The sequence below is a fragment of the Ricinus communis genome, chromosome 8 (assembly GCF_019578655.1).
Source record: "Ricinus communis isolate WT05 ecotype wild-type chromosome 8, ASM1957865v1, whole genome shotgun sequence".
In the NCBI taxonomy this organism is placed as follows: domain Eukaryota; kingdom Viridiplantae; phylum Streptophyta; class Magnoliopsida; order Malpighiales; family Euphorbiaceae; genus Ricinus; species Ricinus communis.
In genome coordinates this window covers 18,754,425-18,769,171 of record NC_063263.1, presented here as the reverse complement: position 1 = coordinate 18,769,171, position 14,747 = coordinate 18,754,425, and the positions used below count along the sequence as shown (strand labels likewise).

The window sequence follows — 14,747 nt, the reverse complement described above, 5'->3', positions numbered from 1 at the left end:
AATGTAGTGTTGACAATGAGTCACTAAAAAAATTTAATTATATGTATCATAATATAAAATTATTTAAAATTCTAATTATTAACTAAGTTTATAAAATATATAATAATATATAATTTTTGCATTAATTTAAGTATCATATTATACATTAATTTATTAAATATTTTAGATTATGATTTTTGTAAGAATAATATACGCACGTAGCTCGCTATGAGTAATACTATTAAAATAAAAATCATGAGTTAATTATTCAGAAAAAAATAATAATAAATAAAAACCCTGCAAGTTGACATCACAATTGAATTACAATTTATAGGCCACTGTTTTTTTCTAAAGTGTGATTAGTTTGTCTTTTGAAGATAAACTATAGCAAATATTCTTATTTAATTTATGCCACCAATAATTTGCTACCCATTTTTATTGGTTGACATGTTAATCAACTTTGCAAGTTTATTGGCTTGAGGCTTGCCTTAAATAAAATTAAAGAAAGGTTATTTTTCAAGATGAATCATATAATATAAATGAATAGGAATGTGTATAAAACACTAAACAACAAATTATTACCTTAATTAAATTAATTATTTTTCTTAATCTGCAAAAAAAAATAGAAATTGACCTATTTTTTCAAAGAAGAGAAGTATATTAAGATATCGCACAATATATTACGTTCATAGTTTTTTTCTTTTATAAAAAAATATCAATTAATCTATAAATGAGAAAATATTAAAAATAGTTTACATACTTATGAAATTTTAACAATCAAATGTTAAAATTTTTAGATATTATAATTTGATATTAATTTAATAAATATTTATAAATAAATATATATAGCATCTTAATAGCAGGTCAATGTAAGTTCCTTAGTATAATTATAAATATAATGTGTGAACTCATTGAAATTCAATAATAACAATGTTTAAATTCTTATAAATTGTATTTGTTTTTAAAATAATTAACTTTTGAATATTTTCAAACCATTATTATTTAAAAAAAATTGGTATAGATAAATTATATATTCTTAGAGAAAGCATTCGTTCACGTCACGGATATAATTGTTGTATCTTTATATTTTTTTAATAATTTTTTATTATTTTATTTTATTTTATTTGTCTGAATCAATTTTTCTGAATTTTAACTTGTTATATATATATATATATATATATATATATATATATAATGAATTTACAGAACCAGTGATAATTATAAAAATTTCAAACACTTAAATTATTAAATTTAATAAATATTATAATATCTTTATAATCATTTACCATCATCTATATAGTCCTCGTTATTTATATTTTAAATATTAATAATTTTTTATTACATGCTAAATTATAATTTTAAAAATTTAAATATTTAATTATTAAATTTTAATATTATTGAAACACAATTTTTTGTGATTAAATATTAATAAAATATACTTTCTATTAATATATATGTAAGCGGTGGGATTCAACACGTGCCGAGGGCTTTAGCAACTGAGTATTTGAGGGTTTGCAATGTAGTCAGGGATATGCCAAATCAGTCATTAAAATTAGCGTAAAAAGTATTACTAAACGTGTGAACGAACCATGACATCTTTTTGTAATATTTATAGCAACTTAAATTCCCTATAAATAATCAATTATCTGGAATTGCAAACTAAATTCCTTAGCAACTTATTCTTACTATAAAAGCAACAATATATTATTAGACTTTATTATTTATAATAATAATTAATTAACCATCCACAAAACATATATATAAATTATAAATATCAAAATTTATATTGATTATTAAATTTTAATATCTAAAACTATCATATGCCATAATTATTAATAAAGTTTAGCTATAAATATGTCTCTATTAAAGCAATCAAATCTTTTATGAAATATATGATGAACGAGTTCTTAAATTAACATGTATGGTTTTCCTTAGTCAAATCTCTAAATTCTTTAAGATTTCTTTCCTTCTATCTCTTATGGATAGAAATAGAAGTTGACGTGTGATTTGACGTATTAGAAACTATAATCTATGAGTCTTTATATTCTAATCTAATAGGACTCCATTAAACCTATATTGGTCATAAAACGGTATCCATCCATTTAATCTATACGCGAATTTAGAAGCCTATTGATTCCATATAAACGAGTCACTTTAAATAAGTCCATTAATAAAATAGTTATTAATATAATTGATATTAAATATGTAAATGCATATAATAGAGATTAAAAAATCTAACAATCTCCCATTTGGACTATATATGAAACCTGAACCAATTATATCAAACAAAACTCCTTATGTATATATACTATCTTGCTATTTCTTTAGACTTCCCCTCAAGTACAATCTGATCCATTTTCTATATCCATATGAGATCATGGTGGCTTTCATCATATATATGTGTGACTAAACCTTCCGTGCTCACCATATTAACATTTAATGACATAGATCAAGTATGGATGAGTGGCATAGAAATTACATGCAATATGATATGAAAACATGTCTATTTCCAATTGGTTTTGTTTATTCTTTAAAGAGATCAATCCACAATCACAATCAAATTCAAAGGCATAAAAATAAAATGAATTATAAACTTTAACGTGCATAAAAATAAACATATAAACATATGTATTAATCCATAAAACATTCAAAAGTGGGGTATTACTAAATATGCATACACCCATATGAGTAGTATGCTCATAAAAGGTCTTAGGTGGCGGTCCCTTAATCGACGAATCCATTATTATGGAGTTTGTCCTTATATGTTCTATATAAATTTGGTCACTCTGAATTCTCTCTTTAACAGATAGAAACTGAATGTCAATATATTTGAGCAGTATGACATATTGTTATTATTGTAATATAAAACTGCAGACTTATTGTTACATAATAACCTTAATAGTCTTATAATATGTCATTAATGATATGCAGCCTAGTGACAAAATTTTGCTACTATATGTCATGATTAGATGCTCCAAATAAACTGTGAATTATGCGGTCATAGTTGAAAAAGCTATGAGGATCTATTGGACACTTTTTAAGATACAACTCATCTGGCCATCATAAGAACATAGCATGAAGTAGATTGTTTACTATCTAGCCATTTTGCAAAATTGGAATCAGAATACCCAATGATCTCAAAACTATCTGATCCTTATATATTAGCATGAAAACCTTTGTTCTCTATAAATATTGCATAAACCGTTTAATTATTTTCTAATGATCCATTCATGGGTTATTTAAATATCTGTCCAACAATCCTACTATAAAATACTATTTGGACGAGTACAAATTTAAACATATATTAAACTTTCAATTGCCAAGACATTTAAAATCTTTTACATTTCATTTATTTCAAGATCACTCTTGGATTATTGTCTAATGCTAAATTTTCTCCTTTAATTACAAGTGTAGGGAGCAATATTCCATATTAAATCTAGTTAGCACATTTTTTATAGTCTTTTTAAATATAAATAGATAAAGGAGATAAATGATAGATTCTTACGATGATAAAAAGAAATAATAATAAATATGAAGATAAATTATTTAAAAATATTTGAATAATAGTCACTAATTAATTTTATTTATATTTTATTCCAAAAACAAATATAGATGTAAAATTGTATGAAAGTCGTGCGATATCATACAAAGCCAAAACACTTTGTGCTACCGCCACACGTTATTGCACCATAGAAAGCCATCTGGCACTGGAGCAAAGCCATATTCTTTTTTACCTTTTAAGTTTTTAAAAATTCAAAACATAGATCAACTAATTTAAAAAATATCTCTCAATATCTAATTCTAAAATTTAATTATATTTTATTAATATATATATTTTATTTTTATACGTGGAGCTCTCTCTCTTCAAAATTTATTCTTTTTTTTGATTGGTCATATCTACAACTGATTAATGGTAATTTTCTAATTCACTATATTCCAAAAATTTCCACATAATCAATTCTTTTATATGTACTAACCTATTCCTTTCCTATTTTTAGAATTTTTTTAACGTAATTGCATCTTGTGATCCTAACATCCAAAAATAGCTATTGACCGTTGGATTTTACTAAAAAATAATAATTTATTATGGTTTAACTTAAATATAGAAAGATCTAAATTTACAGTACAGACAGGTAATGTAATAAATATTGCAGAGGTCAAAATTGGATTCTTCATTAATTACATACTTTTTAAGTTTCAATCATAAACATAATTTTATTATTTTTAACTTTAATATAAAAAGGTTTTAATTTATAATATAGTCCAATGATGTAATATTGCAAAGGTTAAAAAAAAAAAAGTCGTTTTGAAATGGAGAAAGTAATTAGTAAATTAATCATATTTATTTGAGAATGGAATTACAAAACTATTTAGAGTGAGAGTGGAAGGAAACTCAGATAGGTTTTAGCATAGGAAATGGCCAAACCTTAGGGGAGGAGGAGTATCATTTGACCAGAGCCACCACTTTCTAACATGACAGTTCTGCATTGGCTGTCGTAATATATAATATTTATTATTTACTATCTTTTTACTTTAAAATAAGTGCATAAAGACTAATTTTTAAAAATATATATTAAAAATAAATTTATTTTATTAAAATATTATTTATTTTATTATTATTACCGTAAATTACTATATATATATATATATATATATATATATATATATAAGTGATATTTACTATTTCATACTAATTATTATTTTTAATAAGTAATTTGAATTAAAAAAATATTTAATAGATTTAATTATAAAAAATAATTAGTCTAAATTATATTTTTTTTAAATATTGTAAAACTTTTTATATCTATTTAAAAATAAAATAAAAAATTTATATGCATTAAATTAGATAATTAAAATTTTTATTAAAAAAAGAGTGTTAATATATAATTAAAATATATACAATATAAACAGATTTTTTAAAGAAAAAGTTTGCTTAGGAATCAGTCACAAGGACTTTGGAATCCAATCCCTTTTTCTTTTTTTTTTTTTTTCTGTTTCTCAATCACAAAAAGAGATTCTAAAACTTTCTAAAGATACATGCAGTCTTTGACTCAGCCCCACACGTGGCACTCACTTCCCCACTATCAGCCCACCTTTCCTTTTATTGCTTACCTCATTTGCTGTTTTCTGACATTCGTTAGTTAATGCTTTTCATTAATATTTCCTTTTCCTGCTTGCGTCACCTTAGATTCTTTCTTTTCTTTTAATATATATTTCTTTTTTAAATTCTCTTCATTCTAAACATATACACATTTTCTTTTTTCTTTTTTCTTTATGTCCTAAATTATATTTTATTTAATAATTATTAACTTAATATATATATAATTATCAAATGCATTTTTTATCTTTTGTTTGTCCAATTTATATTTTATTTTAATTATTAGATATTTTTTATTAGAATAAACACTATAAATTAATTTTATATTTTATATTCTAAAATAGGATTTTATATTAAATTTAATAAGTGTGTTTTAAAAAAAATATTAAATAAATAATAATAAAATACATTCTTAAATTTAAGAAAGTTTGATGTTAATATTAAATTTAATTGAAATTTATAAAAGAATTTATTCTATTTGAAAAACTATATGTAAAAAAAAATAAAATAAAAATAAAGAAGTTATAATGAATATTTTAGTAGTATTTGGATCTCTAATATAAAATTTATTTAAAATCTCTATCTATTTTATTAGAATTTAATTTAATTATAATTAATTTTACATAAAATTTGATTATATAGAATTCTAAATTAACATTCACTTAATTTAAATAACATAAATTTTAAATTTATAAATAATTTTTATAAATTTTAATTACACACGATGTAAATAATTATTTAAATATTAACATTATTATTAATGTATATTGTATTTATATGTATTATAGTTTGATTTTTAATTTTTTATCTTACACAATAAATTTAACCTAATATTTATAGTGTAAAACATTTATGATTGATTAAAATGATATACAAATATAAAATGCTCATTTTTAAAGTGTTATAATAAAAGTTCGTAATAAATATTAAATGCAAGTATTTATAATTATGTGAGTATACTGAGATTTTTGAAAGAAAAAAAAAACCAATTAAATCGCTGGTTGACTAGCAAATCCAGAATGAGACAAATTTAAATAAAGTTGCACATTTATTAGAACTATAAAGGAATAACTTTCATGTGATACACAAATTAAAATGGTTCTTCTTGAAGTTCTTCTTTTTTATTTATTTTTTAATTCAATATTTATTTTGATATTTGAAAATATTATTTTTATAATACTTTAAAATTTTCCGAATTAACTGCAATTTAAAAGATTATAATATTGAAAAGAAAAATGTGAGACAATTAATGAAATTTAATCTCCAAAATTAATAAACTGAAATCAATTAATTTTTACTTTAAAGAATAATACTGATATTTTATAGAGAAATGAGATTAAAATAGGTTGGTGATTATTATGATTTAATCTCAATGAATGTGAAATTATAATTATGGATTAAGTTTGTTTTGAACTAAACTAAACTTAGATCGAGACTATACAATATTCAAATAAAGTATATGTTAAAAAGAGAATAACCTTTACCCTTAAGAGCCTCAATTTGATTTTATCAAACCAAATCTTTGTTAAGAACTATATTTATCTTATGAAAGGCTTATTGCTAGCTCATAATCAACTAATCTACAATGAAAATGTTAATAAATATAAAGAAATATTAATAATTATATAAATAAAATTTAGGATATATGGTTCGATTAAATCTATTTATAAAATTTTACTTTTATCAAGTTTCAATATAAGAAGGTTACTCTAAAACCATTCTATCAAGTGCATATAATATTATTATAAAAAATATTTTTATTTTTATTTATTTTATAATTAGTTCGGTTCCTCGTAAGTTTTTTTTAAGTTCGATAAGAATTTATTTTAAATAATAATTTATATTTTAATTAAAAGATGTTTTTATTGATTTATTTTTTAAATCACATCTAATATAGAAATATATATTCAGTAATATCTTTTTATAGTTATACGTTTGAAATTAAATAAAATTTATAGTTATCGTAATATTATAATTTAATGGATATTAAAGTTTTAATACTTAGTTATATTAGGTAAAATAATAATAATTAAATATAAAATAGATATTTATATATATATATATATATATATATATATTATATAAATAAAATTGATAAGATAATAAAAAATATAATAAGATGAAATATAATATAATATATATTCTTAATATATATATATATATATATATTTAATAAAATTCAGTAATTATAAAATTTATCATGATAAAGATTTTATTTTTATTCATAATTAGTTTAAAGTATGATTAAATTTTTTTATAAATATTATAAAAATTATTTTTATAGAGAATATTAGGGCATAGATATTTTAATATATATAATTTATTTGCAAAACAGACCGCTTAACAAAATAAATCTGGGGAGAATCTTGACAAACAAAGCGGTGAAGGAAAAAAATAAAAAGCTTAGAAAAAGAACGGAAGAAAAGCACAACTTTTGAGTATTAAACTCTGGAACTACACTCGATTGCTAATTGCTCCCAAACGTACCCAATCTTTTGTGGATCTAAAATCCAAAATCAAATCCTCTCTCTTCCTCTTCAAATCTCAAGAAACAATTAATTTAACTCAGTATCTTGATTGTAAGGTGACATCATTCTGAAAGTAAATCTCAAATAATAATTGTTTTAATACTAAACAAAAAGTTAGTGATAGTTAATTAATTGTTGGACCACTCAACAATTTGCAAAAACAATAAAATAAAAAAATGAAAGCTTTCTAATTATGGTAATCTCCATCTCAGCGACAAACTACTTATCTCTTTCATGTTCGGTGTCTCCTATTCTCAATGAATTTCTTAGCCTTGTTTTCTTTTCTTTTTTGAAAAAGAAAAACATTCAGATTTCTCTGCTCTTTCCCTCATTTTCTTTAATCACTTTCTCACTCTAGATTCTTTTTGGCTTCTTGTTTATTGAATAGTAGCAGATTTCCGAGGAAAAGTTGAAAAGATCTACTCTTTCAGGTCGGTGCTTTCTCTAGTTTTCCTCGGGGTTAGGGTTTTCGATTTGGGGATTCTTATAGTTTAGTCTTTTGTATTTGGATTCATTTCATCTGGAAAACGAAACAATTTAATTGCCTTTTTTGACTGTTTATTTTAGTACCCAGATAGTATGCGTGTTAGAAATTTGATTTCGATACGTGTATCCATTGGTGTTAATTTTCCTTTTGTTATTTTGGTGTATAAGATGACAAACTTGAGGTGGGTTTGTTGTTGATTGAAAGCTGTGGACTTTTGTTGCAGTGAATTGCGGCAGCTTTGGAGATTGCAAAATTTGGGTGTCATCATCTATGTTGAGGTAAGTTTTTTAAACGTTTTATTTTTACTATAAATAGAAAACGGTAAGTTATTAATGAAAGATGTGATATATATTTGGTGGTTGGTTGGTGATTTTCTTCTCCTTCTTTATTTTATCCATAGGTTCTGTGTGCGCTATATGTAGGACTGAACAGAAGTGAGATCTTGCGCTGTTAAGCTACTTCACTCTATGAAAGGCAAAGTTGAGTTCTTTTGTCACAGAATTTCCTTGGAAGAAAATATAGGGAAGTGAAATTTTTATGGATATGTGGATGAGATTTGTGTGTATTCATAAACAAATGAGAGAGAATATTGGGCAGAATTGCTCAAGATACTTCTCTGACATTTAGAGGGTTGGGAGAGAGTTTCTTTTCTTTGGTTAGATAAACTAGAATGGAAAGCCCCTTCTCATCGAAAGAAAAGGGGATTAATTATTGGGGTTCACCTAGAGCACAGGTGGATGGAATGGCTCAGTTGACTGGTGGTACCAGGAATTTGATCTCGGAGGAGGATGTATTCAACCATTTCTCAGAGCTCATGAATTTCGATACATATGCTGGTTGGTGCAACAGCCCATCAGCGGCAGACCAGATGTCTGCCTTTTATGGATTGTTGCCTTTCCAGTCAACAGCCTATGCATCTTTTGATGCGTTAAATGTTTCAGAACCGAATTCGACCTTTTCTGTCAGTGGTGATGCATCTAGTACTGCTGGGGCTTCTTACAGTTGTGGAGACAAATTTCAGCAAGCAAATTTCCAAGTCATTTGTCACTCGGATGCAATGAACACTGATGACCTGGGTACAAAGCAGATTAATGGAACTCAGCGACAGAGCAACTTATCTGATATCGCGAACCGTATGATCTCACAACCAGTTGGATTGTCACTTGATGAAAAGATGCTAAGGGCATTATCCTTGTTGAAAGAATCATCTGGTGGGGGCATTTTGGCACAAGTTTGGATCCCAATACAGCATGGAGATCAGTATATCATGACCACTTTTGAGCAACCGTACTTACTCGACCAAAGTCTAGCAGGGTATCGTGAAGTGTCGAGGACGTATACCTTCTCTGCAGAAGTGAAACCTGGGCTTCCTCTCGGGCTTCCTGGCCGTGTATTCATTTCTAAAGTTCCAGAATGGACTTCGAACGTAGCTTATTATAGCAATGCTGAGTACTTGCGGGTAAAGCATGCGCTTCATCATAGAGTCCAAGGTTCTATTGCCTTGCCTGTCTTTCAGCCTCCTGAGATGTCCTGCTGCGCTGTACTGGAACTTGTCACAGTTAAGGAGAAACCTGATTTTGATTCAGAGATGGAAAGTGTTTGCCTTGCACTCCAGGTTAGTTCTATTTACCAATATTTTTTAATTTAAATAACTTCTTCTTTTCTCTTGTCTTTCTGTACTTTCTCTGTTCCTTCATTATAGCAATATATTACAGCATCACCCAGCAACCACAATCATACAAAAATCTGTAACTCTACTAATTAACTGTGAAAAGGGGAAAGGGGAACATGTGGTTCGCTCTTGAAGAGTTGTAATATTGCAATGGCTTAGAAGAGTTCTGAAATATATATATGACAAATTAGTAAATTTTTGTTATTTCAAAATCTCTCATGAAATGGTTTCACCTTGTTCAAATTTCTAGATTTATCTTAGTTGGTAGGGTTCAGAAACTTTTACTCTTAGCAATGTAGCCATTCTCTGACTTTAAGGAATAGAAAGGAAAGGAAGAATAAATAAGTGTTTGGACTTGTGCCTGGCAAAACATAAGAAACAATTAGAACCAAAGTGTGCACCTCTTTTCTAGAAAATTCATAACATGTGCAGTAAGCTAACTAGCTGATCACTTAAATAGGGCAAAAGGATATTCTTATATGGTTTTATGTATAGTAACTTTATGCTTAGTGTTGCTAGTGGGAATTTCATAGCAAATGTTTTTAAAATAATGCTGAAGCTTTTTAATGTTCTTCTTCTTTATGATTCTGAAAATACTTGTTGGTTCATGATGTCATATTCTTTTTCTTTTATATGTATATCTTTCTATTTTGATTATGTGATGTATTCAGAGCTATTCGCCAATACAATCAGATTGGTTAGAATTCGTTTTTAGCGTGCAATTTTGTGTAAATGATGATATTTGATGGTCTCATGACTTGTCTTGACTCAATTATTTGCAGACTGTAAATTTAAGAAGCACTGCACCACCTCGACTTCTTCCTCAGGTATTTCTCACGAGCTTTCTTTCCGCTGCCAATTTTTTCTGCTGATATCCCCTCACAGCTCTCCTATAAGCAAATAAAAGTTTAAAAGAAAAAAGAGTCAAATGTCCATCATAATGAAATTTAACAAACAAGAGATGGTTTAAGCTATGCATACTGCATCGTCTAAGTTTGTCTTTTTAAATGTTTCAGAGCCTCTCAAGGAATCAAAAAGCTGCCCTAGCTGAAATATCTGATGTTTTACGAGCTGTATGCCATGCACATAGATTGCCGCTTGCTCTAACATGGGTTCCTTGCAATTATGCGGAGGGAACCGTTGATGAAATTATAAAAGTACGTGTTAGGGATGGTAATTCAAGGCCTGCTGAGAAATCTGTTCTTTGTATTTGGCGTCAAGCTTGTTATGTGAAGGATGGAAAGATGGAAGGTTTCGTGCATGCTTGTTCAGAACATTGTATCGAGGAAGGACAAGGTATAGCTGGAAAAGCGCTTCAATCAAATCACCCTTTCTTTTTCCCTGACGTGAAGGCATATGACATAACCGAGTATCCGCTTGTTCATCATGCACGCAAGTATGGCCTTAATGCTGCAGTTGCAATCAGGCTAAGAAGCACTTATACTGGTGATGATGATTACATATTAGAGTTCTTTCTCCCGGTCAATATAAAGGGTAGCTCGGAACAGCAACTCTTGTTGAACAATCTCTCAGGTACCATGCAGAAAATCTGTATAAGTTTGAGAACAGTTTCAGATGCAGACTTAGGCGGACGAGAAACTTTCAAAGTTAATTTTCAGAAAGGAGCAGTACCAAGTTTCCCACCAATGTCAGCTTCAATAAGTTCTCAAACAACACTATCTGAAGCCAACTTGAATTCAACTGACAAGATACCTCTTGATGCATCTAGTTCCAGAAATGATGGAGCGGAATCAGATGGTCCTCATGAACAGGTGACTTCTTAAACACATGTTCGTTCCCTCATGGTGAATTATTATTATACGTCTAAAATTGAAAAAGCATCCATAATAGAGAACGCGTTAGTATTCTTATGCATCATGCATCATAAACCATTTTTTATTCATTTACTGCAGAATTCTAGAATCTTTAACTCACATTTGCAGTGATAGTCATTTTTCTTTGTGAGAATGGAGTCTTTGGTTGAGGTTTAACATTTTGTATATACTAAATTTTAGGTGATGAGTGCATCAAGAAGACAGCTAGAGAAGAAGAGGAGTACGGCAGAGAAAAATGTGAGCTTGAGTGTTCTTCAGCAATACTTTGCAGGAAGTCTCAAAAATGCTGCCAAAAGCATTGGCGGTGAGCTTCACGTCACCTTCTCTCATTTTGACATTAAATTCTCTATTTTTTTTTTCTTAGGGATAACGATTTCTGAACTCCTATTAGGTATACCTTTTTGACAATCAAGTCCTAGAAAAACTTCTTATACAATTAAGTCCCAAAAGGGTATAAAAGACATTTGGTTAGTCCTAGTCTGTCAACTCTAAGGGAACATGTTGACATGGCTCTAGTTATACATATATCTTTGCCACGCCGATTTCCACATCAAAGTCCTAATTTGTTTTTCTTTCTTTTCTTCTTTCTCTCTTCTTTTACAATTAATTTACAAAAATTTCATTCCAAATGTCATGGTTTATAATTTAACGAAGGAAATTATAAAGGATTATAAGCACTTTCCTTTATTGGTTAATTTTGAATTCTTTTCTTTATTAATAAAGAATGGGATGCATCTTATTAATACAAACACATTAAATAGGCTTTAGTGGTTAGAGTTTAAAAAAGTATAGTAATAAATATGATCTCTCTTTTTTTTTTTTTCATTTATTAAATATTTTATGCTCATTATTACTACTATTAGTTATAATAATGTAATTTTTCAATCTCTTTTTTTAATAGTTTTCTTACTTATAAATTCTTTTATTATTTTATTTTGATCACAAATAAGTTAATGTAGTGTGGTGGAGGTTGGTTGAAGATGATGTTATGTGGCTGATATTTTTATAAAATGATTTTACCTCACATAAAACGAGATTTAATTGTAAAGGAAGAAAAAGAAGAAAGATATGTAATGAAATATGATGTTTTTTTTTTTTTTTTATCAGTTGATTCGCGATTATATTATGAAAAATTATAGAAAGGAGATAAGAAAAAAGAAAAAATTAGGACTTAATTTTAAAATCAGAGTAACGCTGCAAAAATAATGAAATGCCCTCTATAAACTTTTTTTAGGATTTAATTATCAAGAAAATTTCTTTAGGACTTAATTGTAAAAGGAAAACATAATTTTTAAGACTTTGAAAATTGTTATCCTTTTTCTTCTTTTGTAAATCAACATCAATGTTTTTTTGTTCTAAAAACACATCAATACTTTCATGTAAAATTTTTACCTCCCGTTCCTTTATTCCTGGAATGGAGGTATATGATCCTGAAGTCAAACCTGACTGGTATTAGTAATTAGTGAGGTCATATATATATATATATATATATATATATATATATTATTACAAATGTGCTTTTCTTAGTTTATATAGAGGAATCTGCTAAACTGAAATTCTTGCCTTCTCTCTAGTTTGTCCGACAACACTGAAAAGGATATGCAGACAACATGGTATCTCCAGATGGCCATCCCGTAAGATAAATAAGGTGAACAGGTCACTAAGAAAAATACAGACTGTACTTGACTCTGTTCAGGGTGTGGAAGGAGGACTAAAATTTGACCCTACCACTGGGGGATTTGTGGCAGCGGGCTCCATAATACAGGAGTTTGATCCTAAACAAAGTTTTCCTTCTTCTGACAAAAATTGTGCAGCTAGAAATTCTGAAAATGCCACTGTGGATGCAGTTTCTGTACCTCCAGCTCCTTGTACTGATGGCGGCAATTCCACAGTTAAAGTTGAAGAGGATGACTGCTTTATAGATACATGTGCAGGATTATTAATGAAATCTAGCATTCCCATGAATGCGTGCAGTGAAGATTCCAAGTCGGTTGCAACTGATGCTGAAATGTTTCAAGAGGCTAGCCTTGGCTCTGGACCTTGGGCTTGCCTGGAAAATACCCCTACATTTGTGAAAGGAGGCAAGTGGGGTCTGGACAAGGGTAGCATGAAATTAGACAATTCAGGCACTCAATTTGTGTCTAGAAGCTCATGCTCCTTAGCTGCTGGTGATGAATTGGATACCAAAATAGAGGGCGAAGATGGAATTGTAGAGCATAACCAGCCTGCTTGCTCAAGCATGACCGACTCTTCAAATGGCTCTGGTTCGATGATGCATGGCAGTATATCCAGTTCACCAAGCTTTGAGGAGGGGAAGTATTCGAAAGTCAAAACAAGTTGTGATGATAGTGGATCAAAAATTACTATAAAAGCTACATATAAAGAAGATACAATTAGGTTTAAGTTTGAACCATCTGCAGGGTGTTTCCAGTTGTATGAAGAAGTTGCAAAAAGATTCAAATTGCAAAATGGAACATTCCAGCTCAAATATCTGGATGATGAAGAAGAGTGGGTGATGTTGGTGAGCGACTCCGACTTGCAAGAGTGCATTGAGATATTGGATTACGTTGGAACACGTAGCGTGAAATTCCTTGTTCGCGATACGCCTTTTACCATGGGCAGCTCAGGCAGCAGCAACTGCTTTCTGGGAGGAAGCTCCTAGTCAGTCGTTCAGGTGATGCTAAAAAACACAGGCAGGCAGTCATGATATTCTGAGTTTTCATGTTTGTGGCTTCTACTTCATAAAAGTTGTACCACTATGAAGGTTAAAAACAGTAGTAGAATGGGCCATAGTTTCTTTGTAGAAACTCTGCCATCAACATTTTTCAGAGGCAAGCAAAGTGAGGCACTGCTGTTCTCGGGCTGAATTTATGGCATGGCATACTTCTAAACAATGAGATTGAACTGAACTGCAGATTGTCTGATTGATCGATAAAATTTCGAGGATGGAAGAGGAGACGGAATATGAATATGAATATTTAAGGAAAAATATGTTCTGTAGCGCATTAGAAGTTGAATGTATAGGTTTGTATATTGCTAGTTGTAGCGAAAAGTGGATGTAGCAGGGGCTCTGTATTGTATAGTAACATACATAATTAGTGGTTATAAGCCGCTTATTGATTATTTATAATTTTTATTAGTACAATAA

General features: G+C 28.3%; 1 protein-coding gene across 2 annotated transcripts; it reads left to right on the top strand.

Annotated features, from left to right (window-relative positions):
- The first annotated feature begins 7,522 nt into the window (after nucleotides 1-7,522).
- On the top strand, nucleotides 7,523-14,722 carry LOC8263177 (protein NLP9). 2 transcript variants are annotated; one of them, XM_002530252.4, is made up of 7 exons: nucleotides 7,523-8,036; nucleotides 8,316-8,370; nucleotides 8,493-9,707; nucleotides 10,547-10,591; nucleotides 10,781-11,536; nucleotides 11,780-11,903; nucleotides 13,174-14,722. In XM_002530252.4, exons 3-7 carry the CDS (start codon nucleotides 8,763-8,765, stop codon nucleotides 14,259-14,261), a joined length of 2,958 nt encoding a protein of 985 aa, XP_002530298.1. In that variant the 5' UTR covers nucleotides 7,523-8,036; nucleotides 8,316-8,370; nucleotides 8,493-8,762; the 3' UTR covers nucleotides 14,262-14,722. The 2 variants fall into 2 exon arrangements, with proteins under 2 accessions (XP_002530298.1, XP_048233536.1); XM_048377579.1 differs by lacking the exon at nucleotides 7,523-8,036 and having other exon boundaries at nucleotides 8,294-8,370.
- The last annotated feature ends 25 nt before the right edge of the window (nucleotides 14,723-14,747 follow it).

What these genes read in the sequence shown, in the direction of transcription:
- LOC8263177 (XM_002530252.4), top strand. Translation starts at nt 8,763, where the DNA reads ATGGAAAGCCCCTTCTCATCGAAAGAAAAGGGGATTAATTATTGGGGT. An exon ending in CACCTCGACTTCTTCCTCAG is followed by an intron (nt 10,592 to 10,780) that starts GTATTTCTCACG and finishes TAAATGTTTCAG; the next exon opens with AGCCTCTCAAGGAATCAAAA. An exon ending in CAGATGGTCCTCATGAACAG is followed by an intron (nt 11,537 to 11,779) that starts GTGACTTCTTAA and finishes ACTAAATTTTAG; the next exon opens with GTGATGAGTGCATCAAGAAG.